The following is a 13,751-nucleotide window of genomic DNA, read 5'->3' on the forward strand; positions in this document are numbered from 1 at the left end:
ACCCAACGATCCAATAACGATCGCCAGAACTAACCAAGGGCAATAAGAGGGGCCGGCCGTGTAGTGATTAGGCTAACTAGGGATGTCCATGGTAACATAACATTTTTTAAAGTGGATTTCTGCATTAGAAATATTTTTGGAGCAGAAATCCATTTGGTAATTTAACTTTTGAAACAGAAATTCATTTGGTAAAGAATTTTACTTCTCAAAGAAATTTCTATTCCTAAAGTGAATTGTTACTTCAAAAGTTGTTTTTCCTCCAATTTAAGAAGTTAAAAAAAAAAAATTGATTTTCGACTCAAGAAATACTTATCGCCTCACCCTCTTTTCGATAACGCCCGCCTTCGCCTGAGGCCGACCTCCATCACCGCCCACGCCACTCTCGACCATCACCGGCCACCAATTGCCGCCGCCGACCTCCATCGGCCGCCCCCATCGCCGCCAACCACCGACTATTGCTCGCCGCCGCCCAACGCAGACCTCCATCGGTTGCCGCCCCCCGCCAGCCACCGCCGACCACCGTCAAAGGCCACCACCACCCTTTGCCAACCGCCGCCTACCACCGACCTCCACCGGCCACCACCCATCGCCGCCCGCAACCATCCCCAACCATTGCTAGCGGCCGCCCACCACCGACTTCCACCGCCCGCCACCCATAATTGCCCGTGACCACCGCTAACCACTAACCATCTCCCGTCGCCTACCTTCGCCAGCTGCCGCACCTCGCCGACCACTACCAACTGCAGACCATCGCCACAACCCACCACCACCCTGCGCCAACCACCAACCATCGCAGCTTGCAACCACCACCAACCACCGACCATTGCTCGTCGCCGCCCATCGTAGACCTTCACCGATTGTCACCCCCCGCCGACCACCGTCGGTCGTTAGCAACCGCCGACCACCGTTGCAACCCACCACCACCCTCCTCCGACCTCCGCCCACCTGCGACCTCCATTGGCTACCACCTATCACGCGCTGCGACCACCTCCGACCATCGCTTGTCGCCGCCCATCGTAAACCTCCACCGGTCCCCCCGGGGCGACCACTACCGCAACCCATCACCACCTTTCGCCGCCAACACTAGCTAACAACCATTGTCGCCAACCATTGACCACCACCCACCCCACTGCCGCATCCCGTTGTAGTAGTCAAGTCGCCATCTCTGGCCACCGAAGTAAAAGTTAAGTAATATTTTTTTATTTTTAAAAGGCAAATTATATTTTTTAACTAAAAAATTTTTAAAAATGAAGTAGAAATTTTTCGACCGCCGACAATAATTTTTATAGAAGATTTTGTGTTAATAATGTTTCAGAAGTGAAAATTTTCAACAATTACTAAACGAATTTCTCTTATCAAAAATCAAATTTTGAAGTAGAAGTAGAAATATCAACTTCTGATCGGAAGTTGATTTCTGAAGTAGAAGTATTGCTAGGTGCAATCGAGGGCATGTTTGCGACAATCTTGGATTGATTGGAAGGACGTACAATTGACTAACGATGTCGAAGATGCTGGCCAATGGTGACTCGACGCCATCACTTAGAGAAAACTAGGGATGAGACGGCGATAACTCGGGCTCGAGGGAAGTTGAGCGAGGACCAACTTGGGGTCTCGAAGACCAAATTTAGAGCAATGACTCGTGGCGGTGGTTCGAAATCAGGCAAATGTGATGTACCAATGCATTTCGGCTTTCAAGAACAAAAATTTGTGGGAACATAAATTCCCCCTCAGATCGTGAACGCATTTTCGGTCTTCTAGGTCTTTCAATAACTGAATAAATTCAATAAGAACCTGTAGGAACAGCCATCCGTCCACCTAAAAACGCGAAAACCCGGGCTAACCCCTTTAAGATAGACATCTTCGGAGGTCGGTAGGCTCTCAGGGCGCAGAAATCCGACGTGAAAATGCCGCCGCCGGACTTGGCGGATTCACAAGGCAAACGTTAAGTATGAAAGATGCAAAGACTTTATGGTTCCGTGCAGGAAGACAACTACCAATGTTTTTCCTTGTTTAGGTGATTAAGAAGCACATGAATTGAATGGAGAGAAGAACTCCGCAATCACCCTCCTCCCTGTTTTCGACGCCCCACTTGAATTCGCAGAAACGGGCCTTCGGCTTCCAATGCCACAATTAAATTGATACGATAGCTTCTTCAAGTCCTCACTTCACAAAGTCATTAATTCTGTCGAATTAATTGGCAACATTGACCCCAAAGTCAAAACAGTCCTCAATATGGACCCCGAGCCTCGATAGCTTTTGACACTACCAACACAGATGTATGTCCAAATACAGGTGGAGTCGTCCGCCCGGTGTTCAACATCGGATCAAAAAGCAAAGAACCAGAACCGTCCAGGCTGAGATCTATTGAACGACCGTGACCCGTTACCTTTACATTCATCGACGGAAAGATTATAAGGACGAGATCCCTCTCGGGAATAGAATCGTCCGTGCAAAAATACAACCCGAGATTGGCAAATCGATCCAAGAAGAGAAGAGGAAAAAACAAAGAAAGTAGGGTGACGAGTCCTCATCATCAACCGGGCCCTTTGCAGCAAACAATAAATGAGGTTGGTTCAGACTGAATTGAATGGAACAGCACATCAATACAGCAAACTACCCAATGAATAAACAGGCAGCAAAGACAAGACCCACGAACTTTTATTTCTCTCAAGCATGTATCATTTACGGTCTACAACTGATCTTGCCCTTTTTGTGCTGGCAAGCAATCGATACCCAACATCTATCGACAAAATCAATAAACAAATAAGATTAGGCTGAGGTCATTATATACAGAGAGGGCAGCAAATCCCGAATAAACAACCGATGCAGAAGGGTCTTCTCATGGAAGCAATGCTGAAGGAACAAACCCACGGCAGCCTCTACAACTTGGATAGTGAACACTGGAAAAATTTGCTGAATCGCGGCGAATGGGAGAAAACCCTATTGCTAGTAGAGCTTTATCCTAGTATGGATCGCGCTTCGACAAATGGGGCACACCTGAAGATCTTGCCCACACTCACAGCATGTCTGTCATAAGAAAAATTTCATGTTGACAGTCAGCATAACCATGTGTCACCACAGAGAGAGAGAGAGATGCAAAAATAAAAATAAAATAATACCTGATGCCCACAGCCAAAAGCCATGTCTTTCACATTTGTAAAGCAAATAGGGCAAAGCTGCACGACGTGGCATAAAATGAGTCAGCTAACTTTAGAACCAGTCAATCAAGTAAGAAGATCGATTCGAGCGCACTATATCTCCCTTGACAAGGAACTCCAAATTGAACACCAGTTAGAGCATGCAATACAATCGCTAGTTAACTTAATGAAGATTAACCAAAGGAAGAACAGAAAGAATTCGAGGAAACATCGCCCTTTTCGCACATTCCTTCTGCTTTCTAAAATGTCGAGCAATATAATGGGAACATTGCAATAGCACCCTAGTTGATGGCATTCCTTTCTGTGGCAGGCACTCAAGGAACCACAGGGCACTCCATACGGAGCAAGGAAGTTTTAGGGATGAGATGCCCAGAAAAAACTTAGAAACCGGGATTTTAGGCAAATGTAGGCATCAGCAAATGCCTTAATCAATGACAAGCTCATTGAGGAAACAGAGCGGTTATCCAAAGCCATTAAAGTATTATTTCCCGACAAGGAACTTGTGAAGCAGCATATTCTCAACATGTAGTCGGCACATTAGAACACTGAAAATAGAAACATTTTGAAAAACAGAGAGATTTGAACTCTAATACCTGGTCATCATTAGTAGAACTTGGAGCAGATGGAGCTGTGCCAGTTGGCTGGCTATCCTGGGGATAAGGTGGAACAGTTGGCTGGGAGATTGTTGGATGGTAATCTTCATAATAAGGTGGAACACTTGGTTGAGAGGTTGGCAGATAGCTATCTCTGTAATAAGGGGGAGCACTTGGCTGAGAGATGGTTGGACGGGAAGGCTTCGACATACCAGTGGATGGTGTACCGGATACAGGCGGTGGGAGAGGAACCCTCTGAGAAACATTTCTCTTCTGACTACTCATATGTAAAAAAACGAATCAGAAGATCTGATTTCCAAAGAGTAACTTTGCAACCAAGCCAAAAACGATCAAACAAGCACACACAATAAACAACTAGATGTATTCCTCTTACCCAAGTAAATTAAGCTCAATAGTTGCCCTGTACTGAGAAGGAATTTCCATTAAGGCTGAAAGAGCAAATTCTGTCTCCTTTCTTGTAGGCGCCACATTCTTCGACATAATTTGGGTAAAATTGACAAACTAGAGCAGGAGGAAGAGGGGGGAAGAATAGAATGTTCCCAGTCAACAAATTTTTAAAAAAAAATAAAATAAATAAACCTCATATAAAATATTACTGAGAAAGAACAATCATGCTCAATACCACATACCTGGAAATTATCAAATGCTCGAGCAGGAATATTGTCATCGAAGTCCTGCATCGTGTCCCAGGGCCCATCTCCTACCCCAACTAATATGATTGAAAGAGGCAACTTGCTGCAGAAAACAAGCATATAAGATAAAAAACAATGGACAGAAAAAAGGTAGAGACTTCATCAGTTATTCTCTATATATATACCTCGCTTCAACAATTGCTTCAACTGTCTTCCTCTCCTGTGGACTTAGTTGGCCTTGTTCAGTGTCAACGCTCCGAGTCACCTGCAGCAACCAGCTCATTAGACTCAGAAGATATAATTGTAAGCATGTAACAACGTATACAACAGTCAACAAGGGCATAGTAACACAACCCCTGAAAAGGTATGTAAGCCAATAGCTTTGGAAACATGCACCTGTCCATCAGCAATAATCACTAAGACATGGTACTGCCCACCACTTTGCTCAACAATTGTCATGGCCATCTCTATAATTGGTGCAAAAGAAGTAGGTCCTATGATCAGAGATAGCCAAAAGAAAAAAGGTTAATACTAATAAAAATAACAAATGAATTAATGAATAAAAACCATTCAGTATAAAGACTGTTAGATCAGCCTTTCTCCAACCAATGCGCTTTACAGCACAATGAGCTAAAAAATAAGAATCACCTGCAAGCCTCAAATGAGGAACTATTTCCCTGTAATGGTGCAAAACTTCTTCAAAACCATTACAAAATCTCTCATCTGGGTAGAAGCTGAAGACATCTTGGTCGTGCGTCGATGCTGGCATGAGAAAGCAAGACTCGCCATTTTTAGAGCTCAAATAACAATATTTGCAGGAAAAAATTAAAGTACTAGATCCATTCTACATACCATCTCCAAACCCAAAACAAGGAATCATGTTATCATCATCAAAAGTAGCCAAGGTTCTCCCTATAATCGATATCGCTTGTTCGTAGGGGTTAGGACCATTGCTAACATCATGCAGGCTGCGCTTGTTAAATGACTTTGCACCTACATTACAAACAAGTCTCAGCATTCAGAAAGGAACGAGAGTGACGATGGGCCGAGAAAGAAGCATCGAATGTAAAACCTCACCCGTCCACTCATTGCTCTTAGTAAAGTCAATACCGACAATAAGGTTGGAAGACTCGAGACCAGCACGTGCAAGAGCCCCAGTAACCTAAAACATCACAATTAAGAAAAAAGAGTCAATAGAAAGAAAAAGCCTCATACTCTTAGAAAATGCAACAAAGAACTAGACCAACATGACAAACTATTGTCACCCAAAAACTCCATACACCAAACAAGTTTAGGTCCTGAGATAAGCAGCCCTTACGTCAGCCAAGCATTTATAGAGCTCATCTATCAACCACTTGAAAAGTTTGAAGTAGCTGTTCCATCTCATAAGATGCTGAATAAGGCAACTAAAGAGAGAGCAATAATCGACTATGTGACATGTGAAAGGATCAACACAAGGAATCCATTGGTGTGGTTACAACAGAAGCAAGCTCCATTTCCATGTCTATATTGCAGAGAAAGCCACATCATGAGAATTTCACTTACTGGCATGAACACAACTACCAATCACAGGGCAACAATTTCAATCCAAAATCTCACCTCTTCCAGGGAATTGAAACTATCCGCGATCCTCGAATACCTCTTGTCTAGCCTTCTCCGGTTATTGCGTGCTTGACCGCCGCCATACCCGTTCTCCTGAGGTGGCGGATAATACTGCTGCGGCGGAGGATAAGCCATCTGCGGCGGGGGATACGCCATCTGCGGCGGGGGATACGCCGTCTGTGGCGGCGGATCGCTCACGCTCTCTTGACGGTACAGAGGAGGCTGTGCATACCCGTACTGCGAATCCAAAGGAGATGAAGTCCGACGGTGCGATGAGTTTGAATTCTCTTCCCAACTATCCTCTGTGGAAAGCCTAGCCCCCATCAATCAAACCCGAGAAACTCTGCACCAATTCTAGCAACTCTCAACACAAAATCGCAAGTTCCTCCTCTAACCCGCCCCTATAAACAAAAAGCAAGCAAATCCAAGTCTCAAGATCCGAAACACCAGGAGATCAGAATCAGAGCAACAATACTTCGATCAAACTTTCAAGAGATTGGAACCAGGAAAAAATAGGAAGAAACCCAATTCAGCTTTTATATATACACATCAATTCGTAAGGCGTTGAACCAGATGTATGCACTGACCGAACAAAGCGAAGACCGAAGACGAAGAGAGGCGGCTTCAGGCACACGGCTTTCACATGCAACAAAACAAACCGACTCAAAAGCGAAGGAGATTGTTCAACGTAAGTAAGCTGCCTAAATAACTTGTCCAAGAATTCTTCAATTTTTTTTTTTTTTTTGGCGTTTTGGTTTGAAGTTTCCACGCTACCGTCCACATCCACAAGCCTCCAAAATTTGAAACCCATCATCCCCATCCCACGCACGGTTTGACTTGACCCTTAAATCAACGCGACCTCGTTATTAAAGGCCGTCACATGGGCCCGAACGAAGGAGAGTAAAAACAAGACGCACGACATGAAAACGAAAAGGTGCAAACAATTGGAATCGCAGGGACATTGACCCCCAAGAAACACCAGCTAAAACATCTGCGGATGCGATCGACTAGAGAGGTCAATGCCACCGCAGACGAAGCATCGCGATCGAGCACGTACCTAATTACAGCTGCGGAAGTTGCAGCGCCTCGAATTTCCGGAGAAGACAATGCGGGAAGCGCCGCGATTTGACAATGCGAAGTGGGAAGCTCGTCTTTGAGCTCGATTTACATACGAACGAGATAAACGTGTCGGCCCGGTGGACGAAGCTTCGAACCAGCTCGTCGCGACTCTAATCAGATTTGACGTTAGCAGAGAGATCGCGATTTGGCATCAACATTTGTTGACTTTTTCGTAAAACCCGCTTTGGATATTCTCGCCAGCCCCCCTCCTGCTTGGCATTTTCCATGTTTTTTCTTCCGTTTCCCTCGTATTACTCCATGGATTTACAATGTTTTTCACCAAATGTTCCCCCTTTGCTTTTACTTATGGTTTTCCGAAATACCCCCATGAAGAAATCTGTCGTTTAAAAGCATTGTCGAGTGTTAAGAGTGATAGTTTCTTGGATGGATAGGAGGGATCTGTTCTTGAACCCGGCAGAACCATCAATTCCTAAGATAGTTCTCGTTCTGCTCCGGAACGACCCACCATTTTTCATTTTTGTCTTGTGTAAAAGACTAATTTCTTTCGGATGTAAAAATGTTTACCAAATAGATTTCTGCTAAGCACTTCTAAAATAGAAATCTACCTATAAAAATGTTACCATGCATACCCTTAAAAGATCAATTTAACTCGAAAACCCAACCAGTCAGTCCAGGTCAGTTTGGCCCAATTTCCTAGACTGTATTGGACTTAATGCTCACCCATATCATGTTATGTGTTGTCAGTGCGTTAACAATGAGATCATTTTGATTGTTGCCTTGGAGTCCATCCTTGGCAAAGAACCTTTTTTGTTTTTTTAACAGTGACTTGACTTAGTTGTGCTTAAATAAGCCAATCGTTTTATGCACAAAGTTCACTTGGAACCCAACGCATTATTTCATGTACTTCATAACACAATAAAATTTAGATCCGCATATACCATCAAACCATTCGGAATCTTCTTATGATGCGTGATTAATACTTCGAAAAATCAAAACAATCTTCATCCAAGTAAACACGAGACGAGCATCGCTCGTTAATAAGACCCATTTGACAAAAAGGTTTGTCATCTGTTGTAAAATAAAAGACATGGAGCTTTATTGTCATTTTCAGCAATTGGCATTGCTCTCTTAAAGCGATGGTAATATTCTAATACATCGAGATGGCTGCACTAGTCCTTGAGATTCACAATCAACAGGAGGAGCGCCACCAACTTTTCCATTCTTAAAGTGCACGAAACGGAAGGAAGGGCGGACGAAAGAACGAACCCATCGAAAAGCCGACAATAATTGAAGATGGGTCGAAAGAGGCGTGGCTTTTTCAAAAGAGGCTTTTGCGCCTTTGGCATTGTGTCAAAAAAGCGACATGTGCAAAATATGATTAGGTACTTCCACTTTTTATTCTAAGAGGCTTTTGGACTTTTTGAGGAAAGCTTGCCGGTCCGGATAACTACCGGGGATTCTCGACCCTGCCAATGTTCGACATGGGACGCCTTAACTGGACCCCGTGTCCAGGCTGCACCTGGCGATTGAAAATTCAAAAAAGCGAGGGCGGGGATGTTCTCGTTCCGAAATGAGTTCGAAGGCCAAGTGGGGCCGTGAGCCTGCTCGGGCCGAAGTTACATCGGGCTAGGCCTTGATCCGGAAGGAAAACAAGGACTAGTTCGCTCAAAAGTTCAAGCCATGTCGTGAGTGAATCTTCAATCAAGGGAAAATCACCGGAAAAAAATCATAAATCCTTATGACTCATCAATCCTAAACTTTATTTTATCAATTGAGTCATAAATTTTTTGTATTTATGTTAATTCGGTCTATTTGGCCAATTTTGATCGGTAATTGCTGACGTAGAACGATCAGCATTGACATAAACTATTTTTAATAATATGTAAATATTTTTTTAAAAAAAATTAATGATTTATTCTTCTTCTTTTTCTTCTTCTTTTATTAGGGCCAGAAGGAGGCCGTCGGCCACCCACCAAGGCCCGGCGACCTCCGTTGGCTACTAGACAAGAACCTACAAGCCCTCGTTGGTTGCTGGGCAAGGCTCACGACCTGCGCCCCGATCTAAGCGAGTCTTGAGATATAAAGCCAAGGGGACTATGCACCAAGCCTATGTGGCATATTGACCAAAAAAAAAAAAAAGGCCTATGTCGCATACGTCAACTTGTCATGCCAACTTCTATGTCAAATGCTTCGCAATAAATAAATAAAATAGAAGGACTAGTTGTGCCGCTGCATGTGAGCCCAACTCATATATTTCGTTGCATGAGGACACCAAGGGTCCGTTTGATAACATTTCTGTTCATAAATAGTTGTTTTCTATTTCTATTCTATATATGAGTTTTCGAGCAAAAAAAATCCTTCGGTAATCGCACAAAATTTCTATTCTCGGAAAAAGAAAGAACATAAATGCATTCGTAACAACCCCAAAAATGTCTACTCCTTAATTTTTTTAATTATAAAAATGTCGTGGAGACTTAACAATTCATGTTTGGATAAAACCATACTTTTTTAGATTTAACTGATCAAGATATTCTAAGATGGCCTAAAAAAATAGAATTACAAATGATCTTAAATGATGTCTCCTATAGAATCTTAGCGGAAGACAATTTAAGCAGGACAAATCCATTTTGACTACAGGATAGCCCGTCTGCTCTGTTAACAAAGATGCAAACGTGTAGGAGAGCAACAAGCTAAACTCAAACGCCAACAGGATTTATCTGGACAGCAGCAATCATATTCATTCTTCGTCACAATAGAAATTAACGGAGCAACAAACATGACTCTACCAGATCAATAAAGCTAACGTCAGTTACAGCAGCCGTTAATTCACACTTCTCTATAAGAAGATGAAGATGAAGATGAAGATGGAAATCTCGTTCGGAGATTCGCCCAGGCAAGGAAATAATTCCAAGTAACACGCGACGCGCTTTTGATAAAAGCATATTCGACAAAAGACAAAGAGCTTTAATGTCATTAGCACCTATCATTGCCCTCTTAAAGCGATGAAATATTTTAATGCATCGAGATGGCCGCACCAGTCCTAGATTCTGAATCCGACGGGAGCGCCACCAGCTTTTTACATTCTTAAACTTTACGAAACGGAAGGAAGGACGAACGAACGAACGAACGAGCCGGTCGAAAAGCCAGCAACAAATTAAGATGGATCGAAAAGGGGAGTGGATTTTTTCAACGAAGCCTTTTTGCCTTAGCATTTTGTCAAAAAAGCGACGGCCAAAGTATGATTGGGGAAGGATCCGGGCAATGGCGGAGTGCGGGAAACTTGGGCGCCAAATCTATTGCTCTTTATTCTAGAGGCTTTTGGACTTTTTGAAGGAAAGCTTGCTGGTCCGGATAACCAAGGGGATTCTCCGTGTCCAGGTTGCATCTGGCAACTTTGGAAATTCTAGAAAAAGTGAGGGTGAGGATCCTTTTCGCTCCGAAATGAGTTTTGAAGGCCAAGCTGGGCCATGAGCCAGCTTGGGCCGAAGTCACATCAGGCCGGGCCATGATCCGAAACAAAAGCAAGGACGGTTCGGTCACGAGTTCAAGCCATGTGGTGGGTGAACCTTTTAACCAATTTGTGCCGTGGATAGTCGCTATCTCATGTGAAGATACTTCCCGACTTTCTGGCTCACCGATTGAGATGAAATGACGAGGCGTGCGCCTATTGGTAAGGGAGATATGGCTCAAACCAAGCATTCCTTAACCCCATGCCACCGACGATATTTGGGACAGCTGTGGCAAGTGGCGATGGTGAGGGGGGGGGCGGCGATCTAATTCCTCTCAATTCTTGGAAAGAGCGATGAATCGGAAAAAAATGCAATACATGAAGTCTCGCATCGTCCTCGCCATTTTATCTTCTCCACCCAAACCTCACTCCACACGATCGGAATCGAATTGCTTGTTGCTAAATATCACGGGGCTCTCTCTCTCTCACCGAAAGCTCTCCTTCGTGATGGTGAGCCGAAGCGATCACCTAGAAGAGCCGGAGGATGAGTAATTGTCCATAATCTAATCAACCTCCATTAGCCTGTCGGTCGCAAGAGGTCGACTGATCTTGGCGTGGTGGCAAGGTGCCAAACCCTAAGCTTGTTTCGGGCTATGTAGCACGAACGGGACACAAGACACGATATGCCGACACGTAATTTTTTAAAAAATAGAGAATTTCGACACGTTGGGATACGTCGTATATTAAATATATATTTTTTTATATATACGTAATAAATTATTATTCTTACGATTCCAAATATTATGATTCATAAAATATCAATCTCGAATGGAATCAACAAGGTAGAGAATTGGATGGTCCCAACAACAATAACATAAAAAATTATTTTCTTATTTTTTTTATTTTGGTCTGGTTCACGTAGAAAATTATTTCATCGAATATCAATTGATCGTTATTTTTTATGGAAATAGAAAAATTTAAAGAGCGATGGCAAATCAGAGAAAAAATATATTTCTCAAGAGATAATACTGCAAGAGGGAATAAGAAAAAATTGAAAAAGGGGGAGTAGCACAGGAAGAAAATATTATTTTTATCACCTGCTTTCTTAGGGGTCTCAATAGTCGTTTCGCCTGTCAATCGTAAATTAAAGCTATCATCATCCCCTCTCTCTCTACTTTCTTAGGCCAAATGTTTCCTCCATTGACGAACCTTTCTCGTGTCTCCCTCTCTTTCTGTTTCAGTTTCCATAGGAAGAGCTCTATTTTCATCTAGCTTCCTTGTCCATCTTCATCTAATGAGCTACTACCCATTATTCTTTGAAGAAGGCGAGGCGAGCGAGGATGCGAGCTGAGGCGAGGCCAGCGGCCACAAGCCATTGAGGGGCCTGATCTTCTAATTCGAGGTGGCCTTTTCTCTTCCCTCAGAAACGAAGGCCGCTGAGCTGCGAGGAGTCGATGGGAGGCGAACGGACTCGCGAGTCCCTCCGGTGTCCGGTCGGTTGACCGTGTGTCGGAGCTCGGACACGCAACGCATGTCCGAGCTTTGTCCGGGGAGTATCGGACACCGACGCATGTCCGACACTCGAAAATCTACTCGAGGAGAGTGTCCGTGCTACATAGGTTTCAGGTGAAGACTCTCCCTTGTGACCTAGGGGCGATGCCACTCCTTGCAAACCCCGAGTGAAAAGCCCCTCCCCTGGTGCAATCTCTCCGGACCTGTTTGGTTCAAGATTGCAAATGAGCATTGGGGCTCTAAAGTCCTTTGGTCAAATGCAAATGGTGTTTGGTTCATTTTTTGACTCACTTTGGAAAAATGCAATTGCATCTCAAATGCTCTCCAAAGTCCCTTAGCCCAAAGTACCTCCAAAAGGTTCTTTGGGCTAAGAGACTTTGGCGAAATGCAACTAATTTTTTTTATTATTTTAATTTTTTCACCTTTGCTTGCCGCCGCCGCTCTTTAAAAAAATATATATATTTTACAAAGTTCATTTTTCACCAAACAATATTTTCGTCAAAGTTACTTTTTAAATGTGTTTTTAAAATACATTTTACCAAACACTACTTGCATTTTGAAAAAGGCCTTTAGCCCAAAGGTATTTGCATTTTTTCAAAGTCCCTTGATCAAATGCTAAACCAAACAGGGCTTCTGTCTCTCTCGTGTTGATTTTCTTTCTTTTAGAAAATAAATGCGGCCCATTGTTTCATTTGTTCAAATTTAGGCTCTTTTAGCTTTTTTCTGTTTTATTGGTGAAATCCTCGAGTGTTTGACACGGAACTTTTAGTCGTTGTTGTCGACAATGGAATTTTTTTTTCTTACCGGCTAATTATTTCGGACGATATGAACGATTAATTTCGAAAAAATGTTTTCCAGATCATTCATCTTTCGTAAAATAGACGCAGCCTTAATTTCTCCATCTACTATTGTACGTTATACAAGTGGCCACGTCCTTTTTCATATTGGAAATTGGTACATAATTTGTTTGATTTAATATAGACTGGTAAATCGGGAATGGACCCAGCAAGTCCGGTTCGGTCCGATGATGCCTAATATTAAACACTCGACAAGAATATTCAACATATCAAATTGTAAATCAGCTCTAATGTAACCAACAACCAGATATAATTGATCATTAATATTATTTCTTTTTGGGCCGACATGAGTTCAGATTCTTTCTTTAAATAGAAGCAGCGTTAATTTTATCCCAGGCGAAAGGCCGTGGTCTCCCCGCTTCCCCACACCGCAAAAGAAGAACAGGCGAACGAAACGCCACGCTGCCCACGACCAACCCACATGTGGCACAAGAGCAAATCCCGGTGCCCCACCCCCGCTCTAAGCCCACTCTCCCATTCCGACGTGCGCAACACTCGCGCATTGATTGGTCAGATCAGCACCTAAAAGCCAAGAATCCCCGAACTCTGCGCCACACGCGCTCGCTTTGGCCTCTCTCCTCTATCCGAGCGAGATCCATTTCCAATATCATCCTTACAAAAAAGAAGAAGGGAAAAACAAAACGAAGAAAGACGATCCCCGTACTATGGAAAGACGTTATTGACCTCGGTGAAATGGCTAGTTGCCGCATTAGCCGGTGGGCCTTTGCGGAAAATCGCTTTACCCCGTCCCCCGGGTCCCACCAAATCTCTTGACTTTCCCGATTGGTCCCCGACAGATAATTAAGAAACAAATCTTGTTCCAAGAGCGACAGTGGGACCGATAATTA

At 43.5% G+C, this 13,751-nt stretch overlaps 2 protein-coding genes across 6 annotated transcripts; both read right to left on the reverse strand.

Moving 5' to 3' along the window:
• Positions 1-452: 452 nt before the first annotated feature.
• LOC125312975 lies at positions 453-824 on the reverse strand. The gene has a single exon (XM_048273084.1). It carries the CDS (start codon positions 822-824, stop codon positions 453-455), a length of 372 nt encoding a protein of 123 aa, XP_048129041.1.
• Positions 825-2,588: 1,764 nt separating this feature from the next.
• On the reverse strand, positions 2,589-7,307 carry LOC115751054 (E3 ubiquitin-protein ligase RGLG2-like). Of its 5 annotated transcripts, none has more exons than XM_048272101.1 (12): positions 7,064-7,307; positions 6,004-6,349; positions 5,482-5,566; positions 5,257-5,397; positions 5,053-5,166; positions 4,801-4,898; positions 4,590-4,669; positions 4,402-4,507; positions 4,146-4,273; positions 3,752-4,028; positions 3,120-3,176; positions 2,589-3,027 (listed from the first exon to the last, which is right to left on the reverse strand). In XM_048272101.1, exons 2-12 carry the CDS (start codon positions 6,328-6,330, stop codon positions 2,947-2,949), a joined length of 1,494 nt encoding a protein of 497 aa, XP_048128058.1. In that variant the 5' UTR covers positions 6,331-6,349; positions 7,064-7,307; the 3' UTR covers positions 2,589-2,946. The 5 variants fall into 5 exon arrangements, with proteins under 5 accessions (XP_048128058.1, XP_048128061.1, XP_048128060.1 ...); XM_048272104.1 differs by lacking the exon at positions 7,064-7,307 and adding an exon at positions 6,594-6,916; XM_048272103.1 differs by lacking the exon at positions 7,064-7,307 and adding an exon at positions 6,510-6,916.
• Between the last annotated feature and the right edge of the window lie 6,444 nt (positions 7,308-13,751).

Source organism: Rhodamnia argentea, chromosome 11 (genome assembly GCF_020921035.1).
Source record: "Rhodamnia argentea isolate NSW1041297 chromosome 11, ASM2092103v1, whole genome shotgun sequence".
NCBI classification, from domain to species: domain Eukaryota; kingdom Viridiplantae; phylum Streptophyta; class Magnoliopsida; order Myrtales; family Myrtaceae; genus Rhodamnia; species Rhodamnia argentea.

Coding starts and splice junctions, on each gene's coding strand:
- LOC125312975 (XM_048273084.1), bottom strand. CDS start 824: ATGGTCGGTGGTTGGTGGTGGTTGCAAGCTGCGATGGTTGGTGGTTGG.
- LOC115751054 (XM_048272101.1), bottom strand. CDS start 6,330: ATGGGGGCTAGGCTTTCCACAGAGGATAGTTGGGAAGAGAATTCAAAC. Junction 5,398..5,481: donor TAAGAGCAATGAGTGGACGG/GTGAGGTTTTAC, acceptor TTTGTAATGTAG/GTGCAAAGTCATTTAACAAG. Junction 4,508..4,589: donor GAAGCAATTGTTGAAGCGAG/GTATATATATAG, acceptor TGTTTTCTGCAG/CAAGTTGCCTCTTTCAATCA.